This window comes from Lissotriton vulgaris, chromosome 10, assembly GCF_964263255.1.
Source record: "Lissotriton vulgaris chromosome 10, aLisVul1.2, whole genome shotgun sequence".
Taxonomy (NCBI): Eukaryota; Metazoa; Chordata; class Amphibia; order Caudata; family Salamandridae; genus Lissotriton; species Lissotriton vulgaris.
This window is the reverse complement of record NC_141698.1, coordinates 1144911849-1144936307: the sequence shown is the minus strand read 5'-3', so window position 1 is coordinate 1144936307 and position 24459 is coordinate 1144911849. Positions and strand designations below refer to the sequence as shown.

The following is a 24459-nucleotide window of genomic DNA, read 5'->3' as shown; positions in this document are numbered from 1 at the left end:
TAGGAATTCGCATTTACAAAACCTTATTTTACTCACACAAAACCATTGAAATTCCATATATAGTTAGTTGCACTAACTATATATCGCGCACCCGCAATCCACTGCTGATGATGTCACATATTACATCATTCATGACATGGTCAGTGACATCACTGATGACATCTCAAATGACATCACTGATGACATCTCAAATGACATCACTGATGACATCACTGATGACATCTCATTTGACATTACTGATCACATCACTGATGATATCATTCATGTGATAATACGATGAACCTCTTCAGACTCTAATATAACCTTAGATACAATCAGTGTAACCAGACACTCACAGACTGTCACTCATCCATGGAGTTACTCACACACCTAGTCAGTCATGCAAAGAATCAATCACACCTCCATTTCCTCAACTATACAGTTATACAAACTTTACTTATTCAAACATATACTAACACATATTTACTCTCTTATACAATCCCTGATACAAGTTCACAAGGATCCATACAGCCACTCACACATTCACTGGCTCTTATGCACAGTTATTTATATATGTCAACTCTCACATGTACTGTGTTTTACATATGTACTTACTTTGACATGTAGCACTGAGATATCCATTCACTCACCAATACACTCATGCACACAGTCAACCGCCCATACAGCTGTTTCCACATGCACTTTTGAAACCATACATCTAGTGAATCAACTGCTCACACATCTATGCACAGAGTCATACACCTCCCAGCCACCCACACACACACTCAGTCTCCCATACAAATACTTGGGCAACCAATCAATAACCCATATAGTTACTCATACAGCTACTTATCAACACATGCAACAGTTTACAGAACAACAGACATAATGATGCACAAATTAAGACAGTTTAGTCACTAACCCATGCACTCAGTGAGACACATTTAATCACTCACTCATACAGTCAGTCATGCCCCTACTAAATCCTTCATCCAGACACTTATACATCCACTCATTCTTCAATACGTAAGACATATTTTAACTTTACAGAAACATACAGTCACTGGATGTTGTCATCAGTGATGTCATCAGTGATGTCATTTGAGATGTCATCAGTGATGTCATCAGTGATGTCACTGACCATGTAATGAATGATGTAATATGTGACATCATCAGCAGTGGATTGCGGGTGCGCGATATATAGTTAGTGCAACTAACTATATATGGAATTTCAATGGTTTTGTGTGAGTAAAATAAGGTTTTGTAAATGCGAATTCCTAACTATATATGGTCTATAACCTATGGTTTTTTCAGTGAATTTTCAAGGTTTTGTAAATGCTAATTCCTAACTATATATGGTCTATAACCTATGGTTTTTTCAGTGAATTTTCAAGGTTTTGTAAATGCTAATTCCTAACTATATATGGTCTATAACCTATGGTTTTTTCAGTGAATATATATATATATACATACATATATAAACATATATCATCTGTATATCTATATAAATACAAACATAAATGCATGCATACATATACTTATATGCATACAGATGCATGTTATTTACATGAAAGTTGAAAAAACACTAATAAAAGCAAAGCTAAAAAGCCACCTCATTACAAACAGAATGGCTTTAACTTAAACGAGGGCGAGATCTATTGCATTTTCAATGCTTGTTTACTTTGGTTCCATCAAGAAGGCATTCAGATGTGTCACACATTTGCCATAAATTCTGAATGTTAGCACTCTAGTTGCACATTAGATCACTGTAGTAAAGCTACTGCTCACCAGGGACGTCTGCTGCTGGTATTCAAAGTGCATGTTTCAGTCTGCATGTCAGAATTTTTTTAATGAAATAGAAGAGGATTTGAGAAGACACTCAAAATGATCCCTAATTTTTCTTTCTGAAGCAGTAATCATACTTTCTATGGCAAAATTAACCCCCTCATGTTGTTCCTTTTTAAATTGAGTGTTTTCAGACATCCCACTTCATTCCAATCAAGATGGCTTCTGGTGTGCCATACTTTTGTCATAAGTAAGACTGTTAGCGCTCTAGTTGTTCTTTAGAACACTCTGGGACATTCTGTCAATGGGCTATACTTGGGGTACATCTGGGTGATATTTGGGCTACATTTAGGCTCTTTTGTCTCTGGTGGCCATCTTGGGAGACTGTATGTCAGAATTTTTTAATGAAATTGAAGAGGGTTTGAGAAGTCACTCAAAATGTGCCCTAATTTTTCTTTCTGCAGCACTAATCATAATTCATATGGCAAAATATACCCCTTCATTTTGTTCCTTTTTAAATTAAATGTTTTAAGAGTTACCACTTTATTCCAATCAAGATGGCTTCAGGTGTGCCATACCTTTGTAATAAGTAGGACTGTTAGCGCTCTAGTTGTTCTTTAGAACACTCTGGGACATTCTGTCATTGGGCTATACTTGGGCTACATCTGGGTGATATTTGGGCTACATTTGGGCTCTTTTGTCTCTGGTGGCTATTATGGGAGACTGCATGTCAGAATGTTTTAATGAAATAGAAAAGGATTTGAGAAGTCACTCAAAATGTGCCCTAATTTTTCATTCTGCAGCACTAATCATACTTTCTATGGCAAAATATACCCCCTCATGTTGTTTCTTTTTAAATTAAATGTTTTAAGAGTTACCACTTTATTCCAATCAAGATGGCTTCAGGTGTGCCATACCTTTGTAATAAGTAGGACTGTTAGCGCTCTAGTTGTTCTTTAGAACACTCTAGGAGACTGCAGTAGAACACAAAGGAATCAACTGACAGTCTCTGTCCTTGTTGGATGTACATGTTTTACTGAGAATGTTAGACTTCATTTTCACATGACTGAGAAAGATAATGTGAATTTACAGAAAATATGCTTTCAGTTTAGCTTATAGATCCCCTTCCAAACCACTGTGGGAAAATCATGAGATATTAGTTTTCTTTCAAACAATATTCATGATATCACAGCAGAAGGTTTTTTCACATGGTAAAATCACCTTAGAACCCACCACAATTCCTAAAACGAGTATGGTACCATCAACAAATGATTTATAATGTAACTAAAGTCCTAAAACCCTCTATTAACTACAATGCTTTTTAATGAGGTGCTATCATGTATATTGGTCCCAAGATGGCTGCCAACACTTCTTGGATGAAGTGCTGACAGCCAATCAGATCAGATGTGTGGTTAGGCTCCGCCCAGATATATATCTTTTTTTAAACCTAAATTACTCAAAATCCACTGGAGCACATATATTGAGACCTAGCAAAGGCACATCGGGCTAACAGTCCTTACAATTTTGCCAAGTTTTGTGCAAATCCATTCAGCCGTTCGAGCTAAAAGTGAGGCCAACCGCCCTATGGAAATTAACATGGGAAAAACGCGTTTTGGGACCCCCCTTTTTTCTCGCCCCCCCCTTGATGAACCCCCCCCCCAAATTGTCAGGGGCTGCTCAGAAACAAAATGTTCCATTTTCCTGAAAATTTCAGCCAATTCCGTCCACAAACCCAAAGTTATTAGACATAGAATTTTCAAAAATCCCATAGAGAAAAAATCCTAACTATATATACCTACTGGCGACCGCCAGTAGGTAATATATATATATATATATATATATGTATGTATTGAATTTTTTGGGTGGTAAAGTTGTGTCTAGTAAAGGCATATCTGTTTGAAATAAAAGACTTTTGTTGTTATGGCCTTTGTTGTTCTGACATACAGCCTTCATGTGGATGCCTCAATGTTTTTCTCATAGTAGCTAACAGTTGAAATAAAAGAAAATGAAAATTGGAAGGAAAAAATGTTTATTTTTGACAACATTTTCATTTGTAACTTCTCCTCATGATGGCTGATTTACAAAAGCAGTATGCCATTAAATCTGCTAGAGACTTCTGGTTGTGGGGAAATTTAGGGTTTGTGGCTTTTCCAAGAACTCAAGGATCCCAGAACCAATAACTTAGGTGCATCTTGCAATGTTTTTTCATTGTTTAATAAGTATAGAGCAATTCACAATGTAAAATTATAAAGAGTGAAAAACAGATATCAATGAAACCCTTATAATAACAGGTGAATTAGAAGGCAATTCTCAAAACGTCTTCTTTCTTACACACTGGGTTACATTTGGAAGGCACAAATGCAGAGAAAATACAATTTGTAATAGCACTTGTTCTACTATTCTATGTTTCACTTGAATCGGTAGACCTAGTTTCTGCGATAAGAAAGACTTCAAAACGCAACATAGGCACATCACATATTTCCACTGAAACTGACCCTTTATTTGCAACGTGGCTAGCTGTGGGTTTTGGAACCTAACTTTAGCAGGCACCCAAGTAAACCTAGAAAATCTGTGCATTTTTCAAAAGTAGATATCTGGAAAAATTTACAGTGGGGTGACTTCTTGCGTGTCTCTCACCACGGTTTCTTACCCAGAAGTCCCTGCAAACCTCAAACTTTGACTAAAAAAACATTTTCCTGACCTTTCTGTGATTGAAAGTTATAGAATGTGTAGGCAGAAACTAATGTCCCACCACCTACCACACCCCCATGTCTCCCAATTAAAATGGTGCCCCACATGTGTGGATAGGGCTGGTGGCTGTAACAGGAAAGGTGCCAAAACATAACATAGACACATCCCATATTGCCACTGAAAACAAACCCATTTTTGAAAGTGGCAACCTGCACATTTTTGAAAACTAAACCCTTGGTGGAAATCAAGTGTGGGGTGACTTGCATACCTCTCACCAGGTTTACTTACTCACTCTTACCTTGCAAATCTCAAACTTTGACTAAAACGTCTGTGATGAAATGTTCTGAAATCGTCAGGAAGCAACTCATTTCCTACTATCAACCATTCCCCTACGTCTCCCAATAAAAATGGTACCTCATGTGGGTAGAGTTAGTTCCTGGGACAGGAAAAAGGCCCCAAAATGCAACAAACACACATCACATATTTCCTCTAAAAACGTATCCTTTTATTTTTTTTGCAATGTAGCTGGCTGTGGATTTTAGGCCCTAGCTCAGCCGACACCAAAGAAAACCTAGCAAACCCGTAAATTTTGCAATACTAGAGACCTCGGAGAATCCACGGATGGGTGATTTGTGTGGCTCCCTCCATGTTTTCCTACCCTTAAGCCCTTGCAGACATCAAACTTTGACTGAAAACATATTGTCCTCATCTTTCTGTAATGGAAAGTTCTGGAATCTGCAGGAAGCAACTACTTTCCTACCATCTACCATTTGCCCAAAAATCCAGATAATAATGGTACCTCACTTGTTTTGCTAGGGCTAGTTATCTGTGACACAGAAGGCCCCAGAACAAAACATGGACATATCACATTTTTCCACTGAAATCGGACTCGTTTTTTTGCAATCTGCCTAACCACGGATGTTGCGGCACTATCCCAACCAGCACAAAGTGAAACAGCAGTACTGTACATTTTTGCAAACTGTACCCTTAATAGAATTCATTGTGGGGTGAACAGTTTGACTCCCAGCAGGTTTTCTTATGCACAATCCCTCATAAATATTTTTATTGAATTAATTCTAAAAAACAAGACATAAAAGATTACAATACTGCAGCATACAGTGTGCATTGCGTCACATTAATATTCATAGCAATGCTGTTACAGTTTGTGGTACCTGCACGTTGTGGATGCGGTATGGTGAAGGTTTACAACGCGGAGGCATGAACGCGAAAGTAAGGGAGAGCTCTGCTGCCTATAACAGAACCATATAATTGAATAGAGGCTGCAAGAGTCTGTATATCCTGCGTGCTTGGGCTCCGTGATGTACACACATAAGAAAACGCATGAGGGTTGATCAACAGAACCTAGGTGGATCTTTGTAAATTTAAGCGCTCATCTGCCCTAGTCCTGAGCAGGCCCAAGAAACAAAGGGGCTGATATGCGTCAACAGTTATTTTGAAGACACCCATGAAAATCTAACTAGTGTAAAAATAATTTAGGAGCACTACAAAAAATAGAGCTTGGAGTATTAAACCTTTTGTCTCGTATAGAGGGTGATCTTCTATAAAGAAATGCTTTTTTTGATTAACTAGGGTGAAGAGAAAAAAGGAAACAAAAAGGTATGTTTGTTTGTTTAAATATCTATATATTGTATATATATAAATGTTGAAGTAATGTATATGTTTGTATATATATGTTGAAAAAGAGAAAAAAAATCTTTACTCTTATTCTGAAAAATTGCAAAATAAAATATAACTCATGATGACCAAGCAAGTTAACACTGTCTCATCATCCTGCTTCAACACCCTGCGCATGCTCTGAAAGATCTTCTAAAGGATCCCCACCGAAACCAGGAAGACGGTCACCCTGGCCCTGGTCACCAGCCGTCTGGACTACAGAACACCCTCTATGCTGGAACCACAGTCAAACTCCAGAAAAGACTCTAGCGCATTCAAAACGCCTCAGAACGACTCATCCTGGACATCCCTCACCACAGCCACTTCTCTGCCCACCTGAAAGACCTGCACTGGCTCCCCGTCAACAAGAGGATCATGTTCAGACTCCTCACCCACGCACACAAGGCTCTCCATGACACGGGCCCGAAGTACCTCAACAGCCGCCTGACATTCTACACACGCACCCGCCAGCTCCGATCCGCCAGCCTCGCCCTCGCCTCCACCCCACAAATCCGCAAATCCACTGTCGGAGGAAGATCCTTCTCCTACCTGACAGCCAAGACATTGAACTCCCTCTCCACTCACCTATGGCTGACCCTGGACCATCTCTCCTTCAGGAAACAACTCAAGACCTGGCTGTTCGAGCAGTAGCGACCCCCCCTCAGCGCCTTGAGACCCTTACGGGTGAGTAGCACGCTATACAAATTCTGTTGATTGATTGATTGATAGGAAGAGAGACAATCTCTTCAACCTATTGTATTTTGTTGCTATTTATCCCAAGGTATTATTTTTAAGTGTGGGTGGCCAGCTACGCTCCGTCTGCGGAGTGTGCGTAGTGCCGCCTACTCCGCATTTTGCGGAGCTTGCGGAGCCAGGCGGCACTCCGCAGACGGAGCGTAGCTGGCCGCCACCCGCCTCCCTCCCGCCCTCCCTAAATACTTTAAAATACAATAATCAAATAATTTAAAAAGCACTTACCTTGCCGCCGCTGCCCGCCGCGTCCCCGGGGCTCACTTACTTCCGTCTTCCGTCTTCCGTACTAATGCGCATGCGCGGGCGGCCGCGCATGCGCATTAGTACGGAAGACGGAAGATCGCGAGCCCTGGGGACGCGGCGGGCAGCGGCGGCAAGGTAAGTGCTTTTAAATTATTTGATTATTGTATTTTAAAGTATTTAGGGAGGGCGGGAGGGAGGCGGGTGGCGGGGCTGGCGGCCAGTGGTGTTTGCGGAGTGGGGCTACGCGGAGTGCGGAGGTGGGCGTAGTTTCTCGCCCACTTCGCGTAGCTCCGCGAAGCCCCACTCCGCGAACTCCGCCGCTTTATTGAAATTTAGCCATATATATTGGCCACTATCTCAACCAGCACGAAGGGAAACAGCGGTACTGTACATTTTTGCAAACTGTACCCCTAGTAGAATTCATTGTGGGGGGACCTGTTTGACTAACAGCAGGTTTTATTACACACAAGCCCTCATAAATATTTTTATTGAATTTATTCTAAAAAACAAGACATAAACGATTACAATACTGCAGCATACAGTGTGCATTGAGTCACATTATTATTCATAGCAATACTGTTACAGTTTGTGGTACCTTATTCTGTTGAACTGAGAAGGAACAGAGATAAAGAGGGGGAAGTGGGGTGGAGAAGAAGAAGTGAAGGGAAGGAAGGAGAAGGAAGGGTGGAAGTGGGAGGAGGAGCCACTCAGTCAATAATAACTAAGTGTATAATCTTTATATATAAAAACAAATGTATGTCTGTCTGTCCTTTATGCATTACTACACCATTCATTCGATAGCCATGAAACTTTGGGAAGTTGTTAAGTACACTCCCGCGAAGGTTTGTGGCATAAAAATGTTTTAAAGATTGCCCCCCCAGGGCCCTCATAATCTTTCGAATACTGAATTTGCAACCACGACTTTGCAACTATACAAGACTTTCAGTGAAAAAGATGTTGAACAATGTCATAGAAGCTAACATTTTGAATGGGAAATTCAAGGGGGAAGATGTACTGTTGCCACGTATTCCAATGATCCCAACAGATTAGCCATTTGAATTCAAGCGTTTGCAGTTTCCGGTGCGACTCGCTTTTGCAATGACCATCAACAAAGCACAAGGACAATCACTGCAAGTGTGTGGACTAGATTTGGAGAATCCGTGCTTCTCACATGGACAACTGTATGTGGCCAGCTCACGCGTCTGAAAAACTTCTGATTTATTTGTGTACGCACCAGACGGAAAAACAAAAAATATTGTGTATCCAACTACCTGGGAAACCTTTTCAATAACAAATTAAGCTGGGCCCCGTTAATGAAGACTCGAGTCCAGAGTGCTAGTCGCTCTATTGAAGGTCTGTTTCGTTTCTGTGGCAAACTAGGTCAAAAACCGGTTATACATCTAAAAACCCTGTACAAAGCAAAATGTTTGTCGGTAGCTACCTATGGGGCAGGGGTTTGGGGGACCGAAAGCCCTGATACGATACAAATTATGGAGAACAAATTTCTAAAGCGTGTATTGGCTATTCCATCAAGTTCTTCAAATAGATTTGCCCACGATGAGATAGGCCTGAGTTACGTGAGTGACATCATTCGCCTTTCTTCTTTATTATTATGGGGCAAAATATGGCTATCAGAGGACTTACAGCTTTCTAGAGATATCCTCCGGGACTGTTTAAGACTGGCAAACATGAAACAGATCCCCTGGCTATCTTATGTCAATGAAATGCTCCATAAATTAGGTCTGGGTAACATCTTTGACAACCCCGAAAACATACAGGGAGATGTTAAAGCTGTTATTAAATCAAGCTACTGGAAATCCTCATTTGCACACTCCCTGGTCAGCCCTCACGTTCCTAAGGTTACCTTACAGCATCGGTTTTATTTAACCTTCACAAATCATGTGCAATGGCGATTCTACTTGACAAGGTTCAGGTTACACATCTTGCACTTTCTTTTTGCGTTCCCTAAACAGGGGGGTTGGTGTGAGAGACTGCCCCCCTGTCCTTGTAACAACAAAGATAGCCAAAGCACGATGCATGTTGTTCTCTTCTGTTCCCTTTATAAGGATCCGAGGATTAGGTTTATTAAGCCGATCCTTAAGGAAATGCAACCATGTCATTATAAAGAGGGTTATGACCATTTGTTATCCTTGTCTTCATCTAGTGTCTGTGTGTTTATACGAGTGTCACTCCTGATTAGAAAACGGTATGGTTGAATCTGGCCCCAAAATTCTGTCTCTTTGCCCATGTATATTGTTGTATCGGATTTTCTTTTTCCCTGCCCTTGAATGTATATCCTGGTATGAAGAATTTATGAATTACCCTAATTAAATTGAAAGCAAAAGTTATGGGTTTTAACTGTGACCATTTTAACTACTGTATCTTATTAGTTTAGTGTCATAATTGTAAAATTGTCTCTTAAAAATGAATTTCAAACTATGTTTGTATATGTAATTGTTTGACTTTTATAATTCTTCTTTTCTGAATCGAATAAAGTTTTTGAAACGTGTATCCACAAGCACTCGAATAAATAAACAGAATTAAAACGACAATGTAACAACTCAGAAGAACCAGGACGCACACTGGTTCTGGGTAAATAGTGTTTTATTTTCTTTACAGTTCTTTTGTATCCACTGGTTAGTCTATCAGCTGCAAAGCTAAGGGGTCCGAGGTGGCAGGAGGTTTCCGGTACTTCTATACAGCTAGCTGACTTGTCCTCGAACTTCCTTCAGTCCATACTTCTCTGCAGCTAGCTGGCCGGGTGTCGAACTTCCTTCAGTCCGGAGATCGTATGGTAGCCTCAAAATAAAAAGGAAACAAAGGATAGGTTTAATATGTTGCTATCCGATACTCTAAATCCCAAAAAAGGGGCAGATAGTGAGGGAACACCTAGGGCACTACTGGTATGTGCACTCTATTTACAGCAAAGAACGGTGCTGGGGTGAGGCATGTTGTGTCTCTCACAAAGGTACAGGGCGTGAGGGATAATTACAGGGGGTTGACGGGTGCTTTGAGCCAGGACCCTGAGTAACGGCTTAAGGGCGGCCCGCCCCCCTACCAAACCCTCTATATGTTCATGTACCTGGGTTAGCCACGCTCTCCCGTCAGCGTGACTAGGGGATAGATTGGGTCGTTAACCTCCTGGCTTTACTCCTGCAGGCGCTGTGTTTCCTCCACCGAACGGCTCCACTCGGCTGCCAAAAGGTCCTTCCCTCCTTCTTGTTCCGGTCTCGTCTCTCCAGCTCTCTTCTTCCGTGTCAGTGACGTCACTCTCCTGGAAGTGGGCTTCTGGGCTTATATCCAATGTCCGTCCAGCGGGACTCCCTTGGGGCGAGTCTCGTCTCAGAACAGACACCAGTTAAAGGAACCGTGTCCTTTTCCTTCTTCATCATCCGGCTCAGTATTCCATGCCCAGGTCTCCTGTTGGGAGAGAGAGAGGGACGGACGTAAGGCAGTCCACCAGTCCTTTGATGCTCCTGGAAACCCCTGGGCCATGTCCGCCTGGTCCGCCCGGTCAAAGACACTTTGAAATGTTTTCCATATTAAAATGAATAAGTTTCAATGAAAATGACATAATGTAAACTGAATGTTATCATAACAAGTTTACTTAAATTTCCTTTCTGCTGAGATCACAGCAACGTGTGACGGGTGAGCTAATGACTTATAAAAGTCCCTAGTAGTCTCTAGTTGTTGCCTAAGGGTCACTTTTGCAGGCATCATTTGCGCCCAAAACCAACAGCTCAGAGTGGCCAGAGGCTCCAGAGGGAATATTTCCAACAAAGCGCCCTCTTCTGGGTTGGTAACAGTTGCATCACCTCCATTCTCTATGTGCGTGCCCAGGTATAGCTCTAGAGGGTACCAGATACCTTAAAGTCTAGATTTTGCAAGCATCAAGTTCCAATAGGTGGATAGCCGTCACCATCAGTAGAAGCCATGTCACCTCCAGCGGCAGTGGCCGCCTTTCCCTGTGCTTCGGAACTTGTCACTTTAAGAGGAACAGGAGCATAGGCGTAAGTTTGCACATGTCCAATGGGACATCCTTTACATAGCTTACTAATGCAGCCCTCGGCAGGTGGTCCAAAGTAAATCCTGTGATTGCCATAATAGCTTCAAAAACCATCTGCCAGAATCTCTGGATGCGAGGTCAAACCCATGCAGGATGAAGGAAACGAGCACTGGGCACGGAACAATACAACAGCGCTCCTCATCAAGCTGGCCCATCTTATGCAGTCTTACAGGATTTCAGTATGGGTGATGCAGGAAATTAAAATGCACCCAGACACAGGAGATAGTTAGGGTAGAGAACATTCGATTGAGTGCAGCAAATGTTCTCATGTTCTTCCATGTGGGGGCTCCCAAGATCTGCTTCCCATTCCGTGCTGGCATGGGGCTGACATACAGGTGTGGTAACCTGCATCATTGTATAAAGCCTTTTGACTAATTTCCGCAGGAGAGGGTTGTAGGTTTGACTCAAGGACTTGAAATGTGGGGGAGGTTTGAGGAAAGAATCTTGCATCAACCTATTTGCCGCTCTGAGCTGTTTGTATGTAAATATGTCTAGCAAGGTCTCATTTGTGCCGGGGATGGCCTGCTGTGTTCTGACAAAGATGACTTCTGGGTATATATCTCCTATGGAAGTTAGCTGCAGAGAATGAAACCGAAAGCAGGTTCCAGCATTCCTCATGTTTGGTAAGGAGTGGTGACCAATGAGTGGAAGCAAGAGAATAAAAAGGGTTCTTATTTGGGCTTGCTAACGGAGGTCGTTCCAGGCTGATGTTATCACATGTGCCCCACATCTCTCACTCCCTGGATTCTTTAAACTGATGTTATCAAGTGTGCCCTGCATCTCCTCCTCCCTGGATCCCTCACACTGATGCAAGTACCTGCTCCCACTGAACCTATGACATCAGCCCCTTATTTCTTTCTTCTCTGATCTCTCACATGTCAAACTATACAAATTCTTTCTCAGTCCGCAGGATGTGTGATAATGTTGCATGTCCCCTTTGTTTCCTTTCCTGTTGATGTCTCACACATCTCCATCTCTTCCTCTCCAGATCCCAACCTCTGTGTGCAGTGAGAGTTGTCCTCCTGGATTTAGGAAGGTCCCTATAAAGGAGAAACCTGTCTGTTGCTATGACTGCACCCTCTGCTCAGAAGGAGAAATTACCAACAAGATCGGTAAGTGGTAAAGCTTTGCATGACAACCAATGATCCTTTTGCAAAGACCCAAATGAGAAGATGTTCAATGTGCTCATAAGTGTGAGTTACCTTGGCAAATAACCCTCTTCATTTTAAACATTTAATTTACATATGTTCACCATGCCAGTCACATGGAAATAAAGTTATTACAACAGATGATAATATAATTTTAGGATCTGCCAAAGATAGAATTAGTCCATGGTCATCAATTAAACCACACCTTTCTTTCTTGCATTCTCCCTCTCCATTCTCCCAACCCAATGATGGCTTTGAGGTGCGGCCCCTGGTACAGTGGCACTAGGTGCCAATGTCAAGGAAGAGCCCTCTGCATGGCAGGCTGAACTGAGATAAGAGGATCCTGCAGAGAGATTTGTGTGAGAAGCATTTTCAGGGGCTATTTAAAATAGAATGACAACTGTGCTGGTAAATGCACTTGGGGGAGGATCTTTGATTTGTCTACCACAGTTTTGACTCATGATATAGTAGCAACGGGGGTTAATGTTCCTGCTGCAATGCACAACATGTGACATGCAGATCACAGATTAGTATTTTATGTGGATAGCTTTCTGGGTTATCGTTTTTATCACATAGATCCTTCTGTACTTGGAGTTCAAAAGTGACAATCCTTCAGATATAACGCATTGAGCTATGAACTGGCCTCAACATCTTGCATGCAAATTGAAAGGCAGAGGTTTAGATCATTATTGTTTTCTTCTCAATCTTTTGTTATTCCAACTCGTGGTTTTGTTCCTGCATTACTGTTGCTTTGGGAGCCAGCTGCCTTTGGTGGAAAAAAGCAGCTTGGATTGACTGCCGTCTTCGTCACAGGGGCCGGGACTGCGAGACCCAGGGTTCCGCGCATACCAACTCAGCGCACCTAGTGTCTCTTCCTGCCCCCTACTCCTCCCTCCCTCACCGGCTACAACAGCTCGCGGCCCCCGCTTCGCGGGGGCCGCTCGCAGCTTCTACCTGGGAATCGTGGTTTTGTTCCTGCATTACTGACGCTTTGGGAGCAAACTGCCTTTGGGGGAAAAAAGCGGCTTGGATTGACTGCCGTCTTAGTCACAGGGGCCGGGACTGCGAGACCCAGGGTTCCGCGCATACCAACTCAGCGCACCTGGTGTCTCTTCCCTCCCCCTGCTCCTCCCTCCCTCACCGGCTACAACAGCTCGCAGCCCCCGCGTCGCGGGAGCCGCTCGCAGCTTCTACCTGGGAATCGTGGTTTTGTTCCTGCATTACTGACGCTTTGGGAGCCAGCTGCCTTTGGGGGAAAAAAGCGGCTTGGATTGACTGCCGTCTTAGTCACAGGGGCCGGGACTGCGAGACCCAGGGTTCCGCGCATACCAACTCAGCGCACCTGGTGTCTCTTCCCGCCCCCTGCTCCTCCCTCCCTCACCGGCTACAACAGCTCGCGTCCCCCGCTTCGCGGGAGCCGCTCGCAGCTTCTACCTGGGAATCGTGGTTTTGTTCCTGCATTACTGACGCTTTGGGAGCCAGCTGCCTTTGGGGGAAAAAAGCGGCTTGGATTGACTGCCGTCTTCATCACAGGGGCCGGGACTGCGAGACCCAGGGTTCCGCGCATACCAACTCAGCGCACAAGGTGTCTCTTCCCGCCCCCTGCTCCTCCCTCCCTCATCGGCTACAACAGCTCGCGGCCCCGCTCCTCCTATATAGCAACGCCCTCAACGCTTAGCGGGACGCGAGCGGGATGCCCGGGCGAAGCCCGGACAAAGGGCAGGGCAGTCTGAGACAGTCCGAGACTGGTAGAGACTGGACTGGGCCAGGAACGTTGTCCATTTATATTCGTGAGTGATCTTCACTTTTTGTGATAACTACGAAGTATCATAGCCCTTACTAGTCGGACAGAAGGGGAGGACTCATAGTACTTGTATGCAGTGGTTTCTGGACTATAGGCTTGGTATTTATTCTGGGTCGCAGAGATTGTTGAGTGTCGGCACAAGTATGTCAAAACAAAAGCAATGTACTGCTCCTTCAAACACCATGGATAACTATTTATTCCAAGTGGTCGCTAAGATAAATAATGATAAAAGGTCTTCCCTAGGGTTGAGCCCAACGCCCACTAATATCTCATCCAAATCACCCCGAGTTAATTTACAGGAATTAGAAGACTCTAGTGAAACAGGGGTGCTTTCCCAGATTAGTACTGAGAGCCCCGCTCACAACGCATCCTCACTTGCTACATTGAGTAAAATAGATGAGGTTGATCATGATGTTGCAGACTTTGATTTAGAAATAGTGGAGGATAGCTCCCCTAATCCTGCGCCTGTTCCTGCGCCTAGAGTGACTAGAGTGACCACAAAGGGAGAACCTAAGCGTAGCGGGTTACGCTTAAGCAGAAAAAGACCAGCAACTCCACCTAGGAAAAATGGTACAGAGGATGTAGGGGTTGAGAATGATGGTAGTATGTTACGGGATGAGGCCAACATTAAGAAACTCATGGGAATCTTTCATCAGAAACTGAGGGGTATAATCAAGCCATTGTTATCTAAGATTGACCAACTTACTGACAAAGTTAACAAGCTTGAGGGTCTTCTGGTGAACGCAAAAGAAAACATGGGGGAAATACCAAACCAGGTGGTGGACAAAATTGAGCAAACAAAACATAGGGAAGGCAGAACTGGAGAAGCTAGGGAGGCGGTGATTCCGACTCACCCACTTATCCCAACACCATGCTTAGCAGCAAATATCCAGCGCCCTGCAGATCCGTTGATATTAAATAGGTCCAGGGAAGACTCTTTTCTGGAATCAGGCCCAATGGAGTTAATCGTAGAAGCATCCCCATTGATCCTAGTCCTAGCTAATGTACCAACTCTGAAGCTTGGCCAGACAGAGTCCCCCGAATCACTCTTAAGTAAAGCTCTATACTGGTTGACCAATAACATGCACATCACCCACTGGGGTAAACATAAACTCTCAGAGGAATTATTAACTGCCAGAAAAGTGAAATGGATAGGCAGTAGTCCTAAAAGATTTAAAGGCGACTGTGTGGTACTTCATTTTAAAGGACCTGAAGTATTACCTGATATTGTACCCAATCTCCTGCCCCCTCAATGCAGAACAGCAGAAATCATCCCTCTCACACTCGACTTCTTTTATAGCAGAAGAGGCTTTATTGCCAAACCAAGTGTTTTGAGGACGAAATGGACCACAGTGGTCAATAGAAGGGGCGGGGGTGGGGGTGGGGGTGCCCAAAGTTCTGACTGGGGTGTAAACCTAGAAAATAGATTTGCAGCATTGTCTAACCTAAACGAGTGCGATTGACTCGTATATCGAAAAAATATGACAGGATACTCTCATGTTGTGAAAGTAGATAATGGCAGTGCTAATAAGGAGGGCTTTTTAGCCCCAACCCAGGTAGCCAACTGATACCTTGGAGTGGCATAGCACTCTAGTTCGGTATAATAGCAGTGAGCCATTACCCGAGCTTCATCTAGATGATGGCCCTGGCATCCCTTCAGAAATTTTAGTAACAGATACTACACAGCGGAATATAAATAAAAGTAACCTTTCAAGACTTGGCCAGCCAGGGCCAATCATAGTTAAATCAGCATTGACCTTTATTTCTTGGAATCTAGCTGGTATAGCAAATAAAGTAACATCCCCTGAATGGTGTGTTTTCATCGATCTATATGATATTATATTATTCCAAGAAACATGGTCACAAAGTCCTGTATATCGGGTGGGGTACCTTAATTTCTTTATTCCTGCAGTGACAAATGGCAAAGGCCGCCCATCAGGAGGTATGCTGATCTGGGTTCGACAGTCGCTGAATTGTACAATCCAGCAAAGATCCCTTCCTTCCGGGGATATACTAGCAGTTAATATTAGATGGGACAATGGTGAAGAGCTTGCCCTTTTTAATATATATGCTAGGGGGGTCAGAGGGGGAAAGACCTCAGACGTAATAACAGTCCTCGAACAGGAGGTAGAATCATTGCCCCTAGAACAATCTATTATCGTTGGGGGGGGGACCTAAATACTACTTTTGAACCCCTGGGTCAAGAGGATACATTCTTAGCGGAGGAAGAGGATAGTAAATGGGGAATTCCGCAGCTTGAGATGGCTGCAGTTAAGAGATGGAGTACGGTGGCCATTCAAGTGAAAAGCCTCTGTCTAGCTAGAGGCCTTAGAGCCACAAATGGTCGTACACCCTCTGACCGTGCTGGGAACAGCACATTTGACAACGGTCGGGCATCTAGTAGAATAGACTATTTTCTGGTAGATACCAGGGTCTGAAGCAAACTGATTGATATGACCATAGTAAAAAGAATGGAAAGCGACCACAACCCGCTGTGTATGGCCTTCAAGTCCTATGTAGAGGAAAGGGGGGTAAGCTCAGAGGAAGAGAGAGTTACCCTGGACCTAGTATGTACAAACAACCAGCGACATCTAAAATGGGGGAAGCTAGTAGAGGGTGAGGGGAAGCTAGATGAACTCAAGAAATTAGTAGGTGAGGAAGTAAATAACATAAAACTACTCATAAGTAACTCTAACTCTCTAGATATGTTGATGGAGGCACACAAAAAACTATTTTGCAGACTGCAAACATTCTTCCTAAAACCAGTGGGCCACAATAAGGACAAAAAACACCAAAGCAGGCAGGGATGGTACGATAAAAGCTGTAGACTGGCACGTCAGAACCTTAGTAGAGAGCTTCAATCGGGGAATGCTGAGGCAGTCAGGAAAGCCAGGGACACTTACAGACGCACTCAAAAGCAGGCGAAGAGGCTATGGGACAAGGAAATATGGGGTGAGCTTAAAACTGCATGTGCGGCCAAAGATTAGAAATTATTCTGGTCCACGGTAAAGTGGGATAGGGGAGGGCTGGCTGCCCCACCTCAAAACCATGTTGCCATCAATAGCTGGATTGAATTCTTCAAACCTCAATATGCTCGCAATCAGTCGCAAGCCTGTGTTACTTTGCCACTAACTGTTTATTACAAGCATAATGTGTTTAATGAAAAAGATGTAAATGTTGCCCTTGATTGTGTAACGAGGGGAAGAGCGCCAGGCATGGACGGTATACCAGCAGACGTCTATCTAAGTGATCGGAACACATGGTGTACTTATTTTGCTTGGCTTGCCAATGCAGTGGCTATGGGTGGTGAAGTACCTTTGTCTTGGAAAGGAGCGGAAATCATCCCAGTGTTTAAAAAAGGTGACAAATCGCTCCCTAGCAACTATAGACCCATCAGTCTCATAGATTCAGCGCAGAAACTGATGGGTCGTATGGTGCAAAACAAGCTCCAAGTAAGGATAGAGGAAAATAACATCTTGTCACCATACCAAGCGGGGTTCCGTCCCCTGACAAGTTCCATCGATCAAGTTTTTTACTTCATTGCCCTGTATTGGAGGAATGTCACCTTAAATAACGGCCCTCTATATGCTGTCTTTGTGGACCTAAAGTCAGCTTTGGACGTGGTCCCCAGGGACAAGCTTTGGAAGGTCTTAGCTGATGCAGGGATAAGCCAAGAACTTCTTACTCTCCTTGTACGATTGCATGAAAATAATTATGCCAAAATTAGATGGGGGTCACAGGGAGAAGTAACCGAGCCTTTCCCCGTAGAGTGTGGGGTGAGGCAAGGTTGCGTTCTAGCGCCAACACTGTTCTCGATATATATAAATGGTATAGTAGAATTCTTGAAGAGGTCCCCCTCCGATGCCCCCATAATAGCTGGTTCACATGTTCCCGTCCTAATGTTTGCGGATGACACGCTTATATTATCACGCACACCAAGCGGTCTCCAAAAGGCGGTCAATGCATTTGGTGAGTTCTGCGATTCTCGAGGTTTAGAACTGAACACCAGTAAGACAAAGTTTATGTGTATGAACCGCCGTACATTGTTTAAAGGCGTTATTACCTTTAAAGGTATTCCTCTCGAGCAGGTAGATGCTTTTACCTACCTTGGAATAACACTACAGGGGAACATGAAATGGAACGCACACATAGATACTGCTGTATTAAAGTTTAGCCAACTAGCAGGAGCATTATCATTAAAACATAGAGCTTCTCTTACTAAACCAGTAAAGTGTGTTCTTGAGATCTATCACATGAAAGTTATCAGTGCTAGCTTATACGGTTCAGAGCTATGGGGTTTCTGTACCCTAGCAAACCTGACTATAGCAGAAAACAAGTTTCATCGGGGGCTGGTAGGGGTGCCGCAAAGTACGCCTACTGTTCCTTTGAAATTAGATCTTGGTAGGAAAAATATTGCGGATTTAGCGAAGCTGCGTCCACTCTTGTATTGGAGACGTCTAATGGTGACCCCAGAGTTAGCTCACTATGCTTCAGCATTGACAGACATTGTTCTACTTGACCGCTTTCATAAAATTGTTTGGTTGAAAGAATTACGGGGGGTACTGTCACAGTTAAAACTAGACCACCTATGGGGTAATACTGATGTGTCCTGCTTCCCTTCAAAGATAAGGTTGAAACAAATGTACTGGGAGATGGTGAATTTTAGAACTTTTGCCAATGGGACCAACTCTTCTCTGACGAGACGCTTTCTGGACCTAAAAATGTCCCCTTTGTGTGAAGCGTATTGGGACTTGATCGAGAAGCCGCACAACAGGAAGTTGTACTTTCAATTTAGAGTCGGATCGCTCCCAGTAAATGTGTTTAAAAAGAAATGGTCTACAACCTGGGACAAGCATTGTTACCACTGTAAAGATCAAGTTGAGCATGTCTCTCATGTACTGTTTTGTTGCCCTTTATATGCCAAACCACGGCACAAATGAATAAGACCCGTTTGCCTCAACTTGGGGACGCGTAGTCAAGCTACAGCACTTGCCGCCATATTCATGAAAATCGACATTTGCGATTCTGAAATAGCGAAAAATAGCGAATCGCTATTCAGAAATCGCAAATCCGAATTCATGAAGAATTGCGATAAAAAAAAGCGATTCGCACGCGATCGCAAAATCCGATAGCGATCCGATTGAAATTGCGATTAATCGCAGATTAATCGCAATTTCGGCCTACCCGCGGCTGGACTGCGATCTCGCAAATAGCGATATCGCTATTTGCGAGATCGCAAACTCGCGAGATCGGGAAAACGGGAAGTCGCATTTCGAGCCCAGTGATGACATCACAACCAGGAAGCTGCCGGTTCCCAGCACCATTTTGCACATTGAGGCACAGAGACAGGGAGCACATAGGAGAGCTGCTGCACATCTTGGCTAGTAGAGTGATCCACAGAGCCACAACCCATACCATGGCTGAGGAAGCTGCACCTGGGACCAGCAGCTCGTCTGGGAGAAAGCGAAAGCTCAAATTCTCCGAGCAGGAGATGGAGCACCTTATCGAGGGTGTTGTGGCTAACCACGACCAACTGTTCGGTGCCAATTCCAGGAGGGTCCCAGAAATGGAGAAGAGGCGCATATGGCAGGGGATAGCCTCAGCAGTAAACTCGGTGGGAGTGGCGGCCAGGTCCCTGGAAGAACTTAAAAAGCGGTGGTACGACCTCCGAGGCCGTGCCAAGGAGAAGGTGGCGGCGCGCCTTGGGGAGTCCTCGGGCACAGGAGGAGGAGGTCCGACGGTACCACCGAACACCGCCCTGGAGGACCAGGTTGACAACACCCTGGAGAGGGAGGCCTGTGTGGGTTTCACTGCACTGGACTCATCCGGCCCCACACAAGACACCCAAGGTAAGTGGCATGCGACTGCGACCCTGCCCCCTATGGATGTCCATGACCAAATAGGCTCCCCCAATGTCCCATAGGCATGTCATAGTTGCACATCAAGGAATGTCCTGAAGCATTGTGGGAGATGTAGTCTGGCCACAATGTTGTAGTACCACAATGCAGCCAGTCAGGTCCCAATGCACACAAAGCCACTGCCATTCAGGGAATGTCACCCAGCATGCATGTAGCAACTGCACGTCTGCCAGATGCATACAGCTAATGGTCCTCCACTTACCCCCACAGGTGGCGATACCAGTGACAGTGACAGGCTGGTGATCGACGACAGCGTCCTGGAGGTGGAGGTGCCAACACCTACCCAGGCACCAGCCCCTTCCGCTGCAACTGCACCACCAGCAACTACCACCAGCAGCGTCCCACCTGCAACTGCTGCAGCGCCCTCATCCGCTGCCATGGCAGCCCCCATTGTGCCCCCTGCCACCGCTGCTCCTCCCAGAGCTGCAGCCAGGTCAGTCACTCCTGTGGCCCCTGCAGCGACTGATACTGCCACACCAGCAGGCACACCCCCTGCGATGAGCACACCTGCAACACCGGTGGCCTTACCCCGAGCAGCTGGCGCCTCAACATCCGGGGCTGCGGCACTGTCCACTCAGCCCCCAGCCTCACAATCAGGCCAGCAGGGCAGGCGTGGCAGGTCATGCCAGCGCTCCACAGCTGCTACCAGGCGGGCCAATGGTGATGGACTGGCGCGGCTCAGCATCGAGCGACGGATGCTGCTCATACACCAGCGCCAGGCACGGCAGCAGGGAGCAATTCAGCTCCAACTACACAACATTGGCCGCAACGTGGCATGTGTTGCTACCCACATTGAAGGCATGAGGGCCGACCTGGCCGGTGTGGGTGATGGAATGGCCCGCATTGCTGCAGCCGTGGAGGCCAACACCCGTGCCATGTATAGGATATGCGGTGGGCAACGCCGGCACCACCGCCAACTGTTGACCCAGCTTGGCACCTACAGCAGGGCAAGCTATGTGTCGGCAAATGCCACATCCCTATTGGCGCGGCGCTGTCTGACACAGCAGCACACTGTCATCCAGTGCAGTGTGGACATGACGAGGGTGCTGGAGACCCTCACCACGGCTGTCGTGGCTCTTCACCCTCCACCCATTCCATCTGTTGTGGGGGGTGATGATGCGAGTGAGGGGGCGTCCAGCCTGAGCTCACAATCAGCCTCACAGGCCCCACTACCCACCCGCAGCACCAGGACCCCCCCATTGCCTGACGCCCCGGAGGAGGAAGCCCCTCAGAGGCGTTATGGAGGAACACGCTCTAGGCACAGGCTGAGGTCAAGCCTGCCATGCACAGCAGTATGGTGTAATACTGTTTGTGGGACTATTTTGGCACAGACCCTTATCTTTCATTTTGTGAATAGAACACGTACTTTTATTTTGAACTTTGGCACAGACCCTTATCTTTCATTTTGTGAATAGAACACGTACTTTTATTTTGAAATTTGGCACAGACCCTTATCTTTCATTTTGTGAATAGAACACGTACTTTTATTTTGAACTTTGGCACAGACCCTTATCTTTCATTTTGTGAATTGAACACGTACTTTTATTTTGAACTTTGGCACAGACCCTTATCTTTCATTTTGTGAATTGAACACGTACTTTAATTTTGAACTTTGGCACAGAACCTCATATATCATTTTGTGCATTTAACAAATACATTTATTTTCCTACACACATTAGCGTTGTGTCATCATTACATTTTGCATGCATTGTTGATTTGTGGGGTGATGGCAGTGGTTGTACTAGAAACTGTGATGTGGTTGCGACGTCTGTGCTCTTCTGCTGGGTTCTCCCCTTGTGCATGGCGCGCATGTGCAGGTGGCCGGTTGTCCCCCTCAGATTCACTGCCAGAGATGTCAACAGGTATCCGGCGCTTGGTTGCAATGTTATGTAGTATTGCGCAGACAGCCACTATGCGGCAGCACTTTGCAGGACTGTAATACATGGCCACACCTGTCTTGTGCAGTATGCGGAACCTGCTCTTGAGCAGGCCAAATGTCCTTTCTATGCAATTCCTTGTCCGTATGTGAGCAATATTGTAGCGCCGTTGCTGGGGTGTAGCAGGGTTGAGGTATGGGGTCAGGAGGTATTCACGGAGGGCGTAGCCACTGTCACCTGAATGAGAGGAGCAGATGGTGATTGCCTGTGCTGCGCTGTTACATCTTTGCAATGTGACATTTAAATCAAAGTGTACTTACCAAGTAGGTGTCCTTCCCCAAACTCTCCCCTTACCAGTCGTCTGTGGAGTCCGCTGTGCCGGAAAATGAAGGAGTCATGGGTACTCCCTGGGTACCGTGCAACGATGTCAGTGATGTATGTCTTGGCATTGCAGACCATCTGGATGTTGAGGGAGTGGTAGCACTTTCTATTGCGGAACATATACTCCATGCCAGCTGGTGGGCAGATGGCGACGTGGGTACAGTCTATACATCCGAGCACATGTGGAAAATGGGCAACATTGTAGAATTGTAGCTTTGTCATGTCCAATTCCTGTTGGCTGGCGGGGAATTTGATGTGACGGTGTAGCTGGGTGAGCATGGCGTCAACAAAAGTGTTGAGGCAGCGTGACATGGTGGGCTGGGATATTCCCCCAGCAGCCGCTACTACCCCCTGGAAGCTTCCGGAGGCCAGGAGGTGCAGGCTACACAATACCTGCACATGTGTAGGCACCGCATTGGTATGGTTTGTTGGGTGCTGCATCAGGGGGTCAAGGTCCTGTATTAGCTGCATTATCATTTCCCCATTCAGCCTGTATTTAGCATATATCTGCTCTCTGGTTTGGCCCAGCAAGGTGACCCGCTGGCGGAATATCCTGTCCTGGATCCTGCGTCTCCTCGGTGCTAATCGCTGTAGCCTGCGACGCCTCACCACCATGTACATTCCTGGCATTGTGGGACTCCTCCTGCTGCTGCTGCTGATGGTCCTTATGTGTGATTGGTCAGGCAGTACCTGTTGGTGATAGGACAACGGTTTTGTGAAATTTTTTTTCAATGGCTTTCATGGTTACCACCTGCTTTGAGTTGTCCTTATTTTGCGCCGTGCAAATAGCGATTTTTGGGTTTTTCGCTAATTGCGAATTATTTTTCGAATGTCGATAGCGATTTTTTTTGCGAATTCGCTATTATTTTCGCAGATTCCGTGGTGTGTCGCTATTTCCGAATCGCTAATGCTCAGCGGCAGGGATTCTGCGATTATATTAGCGAATTCGCAAATATGTGTTTGCGAATTCACTATTTTCTTGTTGAATGCCGATTACGGAAATTGCGCCCGCATTTGCGTTTTCGCAGCGATTGCGGGCGCAATTTCACTTCATGAATCAGGCTGTAGGAATCCTGGAGACTGATTGCTCTCCACTGTTCGTAATAGCTGTCGCAAAGTTTTTGGCCTGGGCCTGGGTGATTCGAACACGTTCTCTATTAGGAAAAATGATGTGAAGTATCTTGGTTACCATGTTTCAAATGCTATGATGTGTGAGTAAGCGTCAAGGTTGTTCTTAATAATGTTTTAATAGCTTATTGTATTCGATGGATCTTTGTTTAATACTTATCTTAAATTCTCTGTATTTTAAACTTAGTATTTATTGTATTGTGTTAGGATGGAAATGGTTTTATGACTGAAGTCGAATAAAGCTTTGAAATTGAATTGTTATTCCAAGATTGCTAAAAAGGCATCCTTTGGGGAGCAATGCAGTTTTATTAGCTTGAATCCTCGATCATGTATTACATTTATGGCCAGGTTTACAAAGACTTTGTGCCTGGGCTGCTTCAGAAAAGTGATGAAAACCTGGTGCAAAGTATTTTTGGGGCTTACCATGGGTGGCACATTGACCTTCCCCTGCACTCACCCATAGATTTTGATTTCCATTTACTAACGCTGGTATAAAGAGATTGACATAAACAAATTATGCATCCATGAAACAGACATAAAGTTTAAAGAAGGATTTCTTTTCTCCAAACCTTTCAAACTTTACATACATGCTGCACAGTACAACTCACATACATGCTGCACAGTACAACTCACATACAAAGCGGTACAACTCACATACAAAGTGGTAAAGGGTTGCACTTTGTCAAATGTAGAATTTTGTGCTGGAAGGGCACCCTTCCAGTATAAAACCTAAGTTGGAAATCACTTTCACTCCCTTGCTCAATGGTGCAAGTGTGTGTGCATTGGTGCAAGGTAGTCTAAAGTATGCAAACACTGGAGGAGAGAGCAACAGCATCATATCTTAGTGCCCCTTCATTTCTCCATGGCAAGCACTGTAAATTGTAATACCTACCTGTGAGAAAGTCATTGTTTTTACCCCGATCAGCCCCATTGTTTGATTGATACTGGTGGTAAGTCACTCTGATTGTGCCCTGGGCCATGATAACCAGACCCAGGGCCAGTAGTCTGTGTC

At 44.9% G+C, this 24459-nt stretch overlaps 1 protein-coding gene across 1 annotated transcript in view; it reads left to right on the top strand.

Annotated features, from left to right (window-relative positions):
- Window positions 1–24459, top strand: part of LOC147689488 (vomeronasal type-2 receptor 26-like) — a 112328-nt gene that overhangs the window by 75634 nt on the left and 12235 nt on the right. Inside the window, exon 2 of the mRNA XM_086940116.1 lies at window positions 12180–12303. Within this exon, the coding sequence (XP_086796242.1) occupies window positions 12180–12303 (124 nt within the window). The remainder of the gene's footprint in view (window positions 1–12179; window positions 12304–24459) is intronic.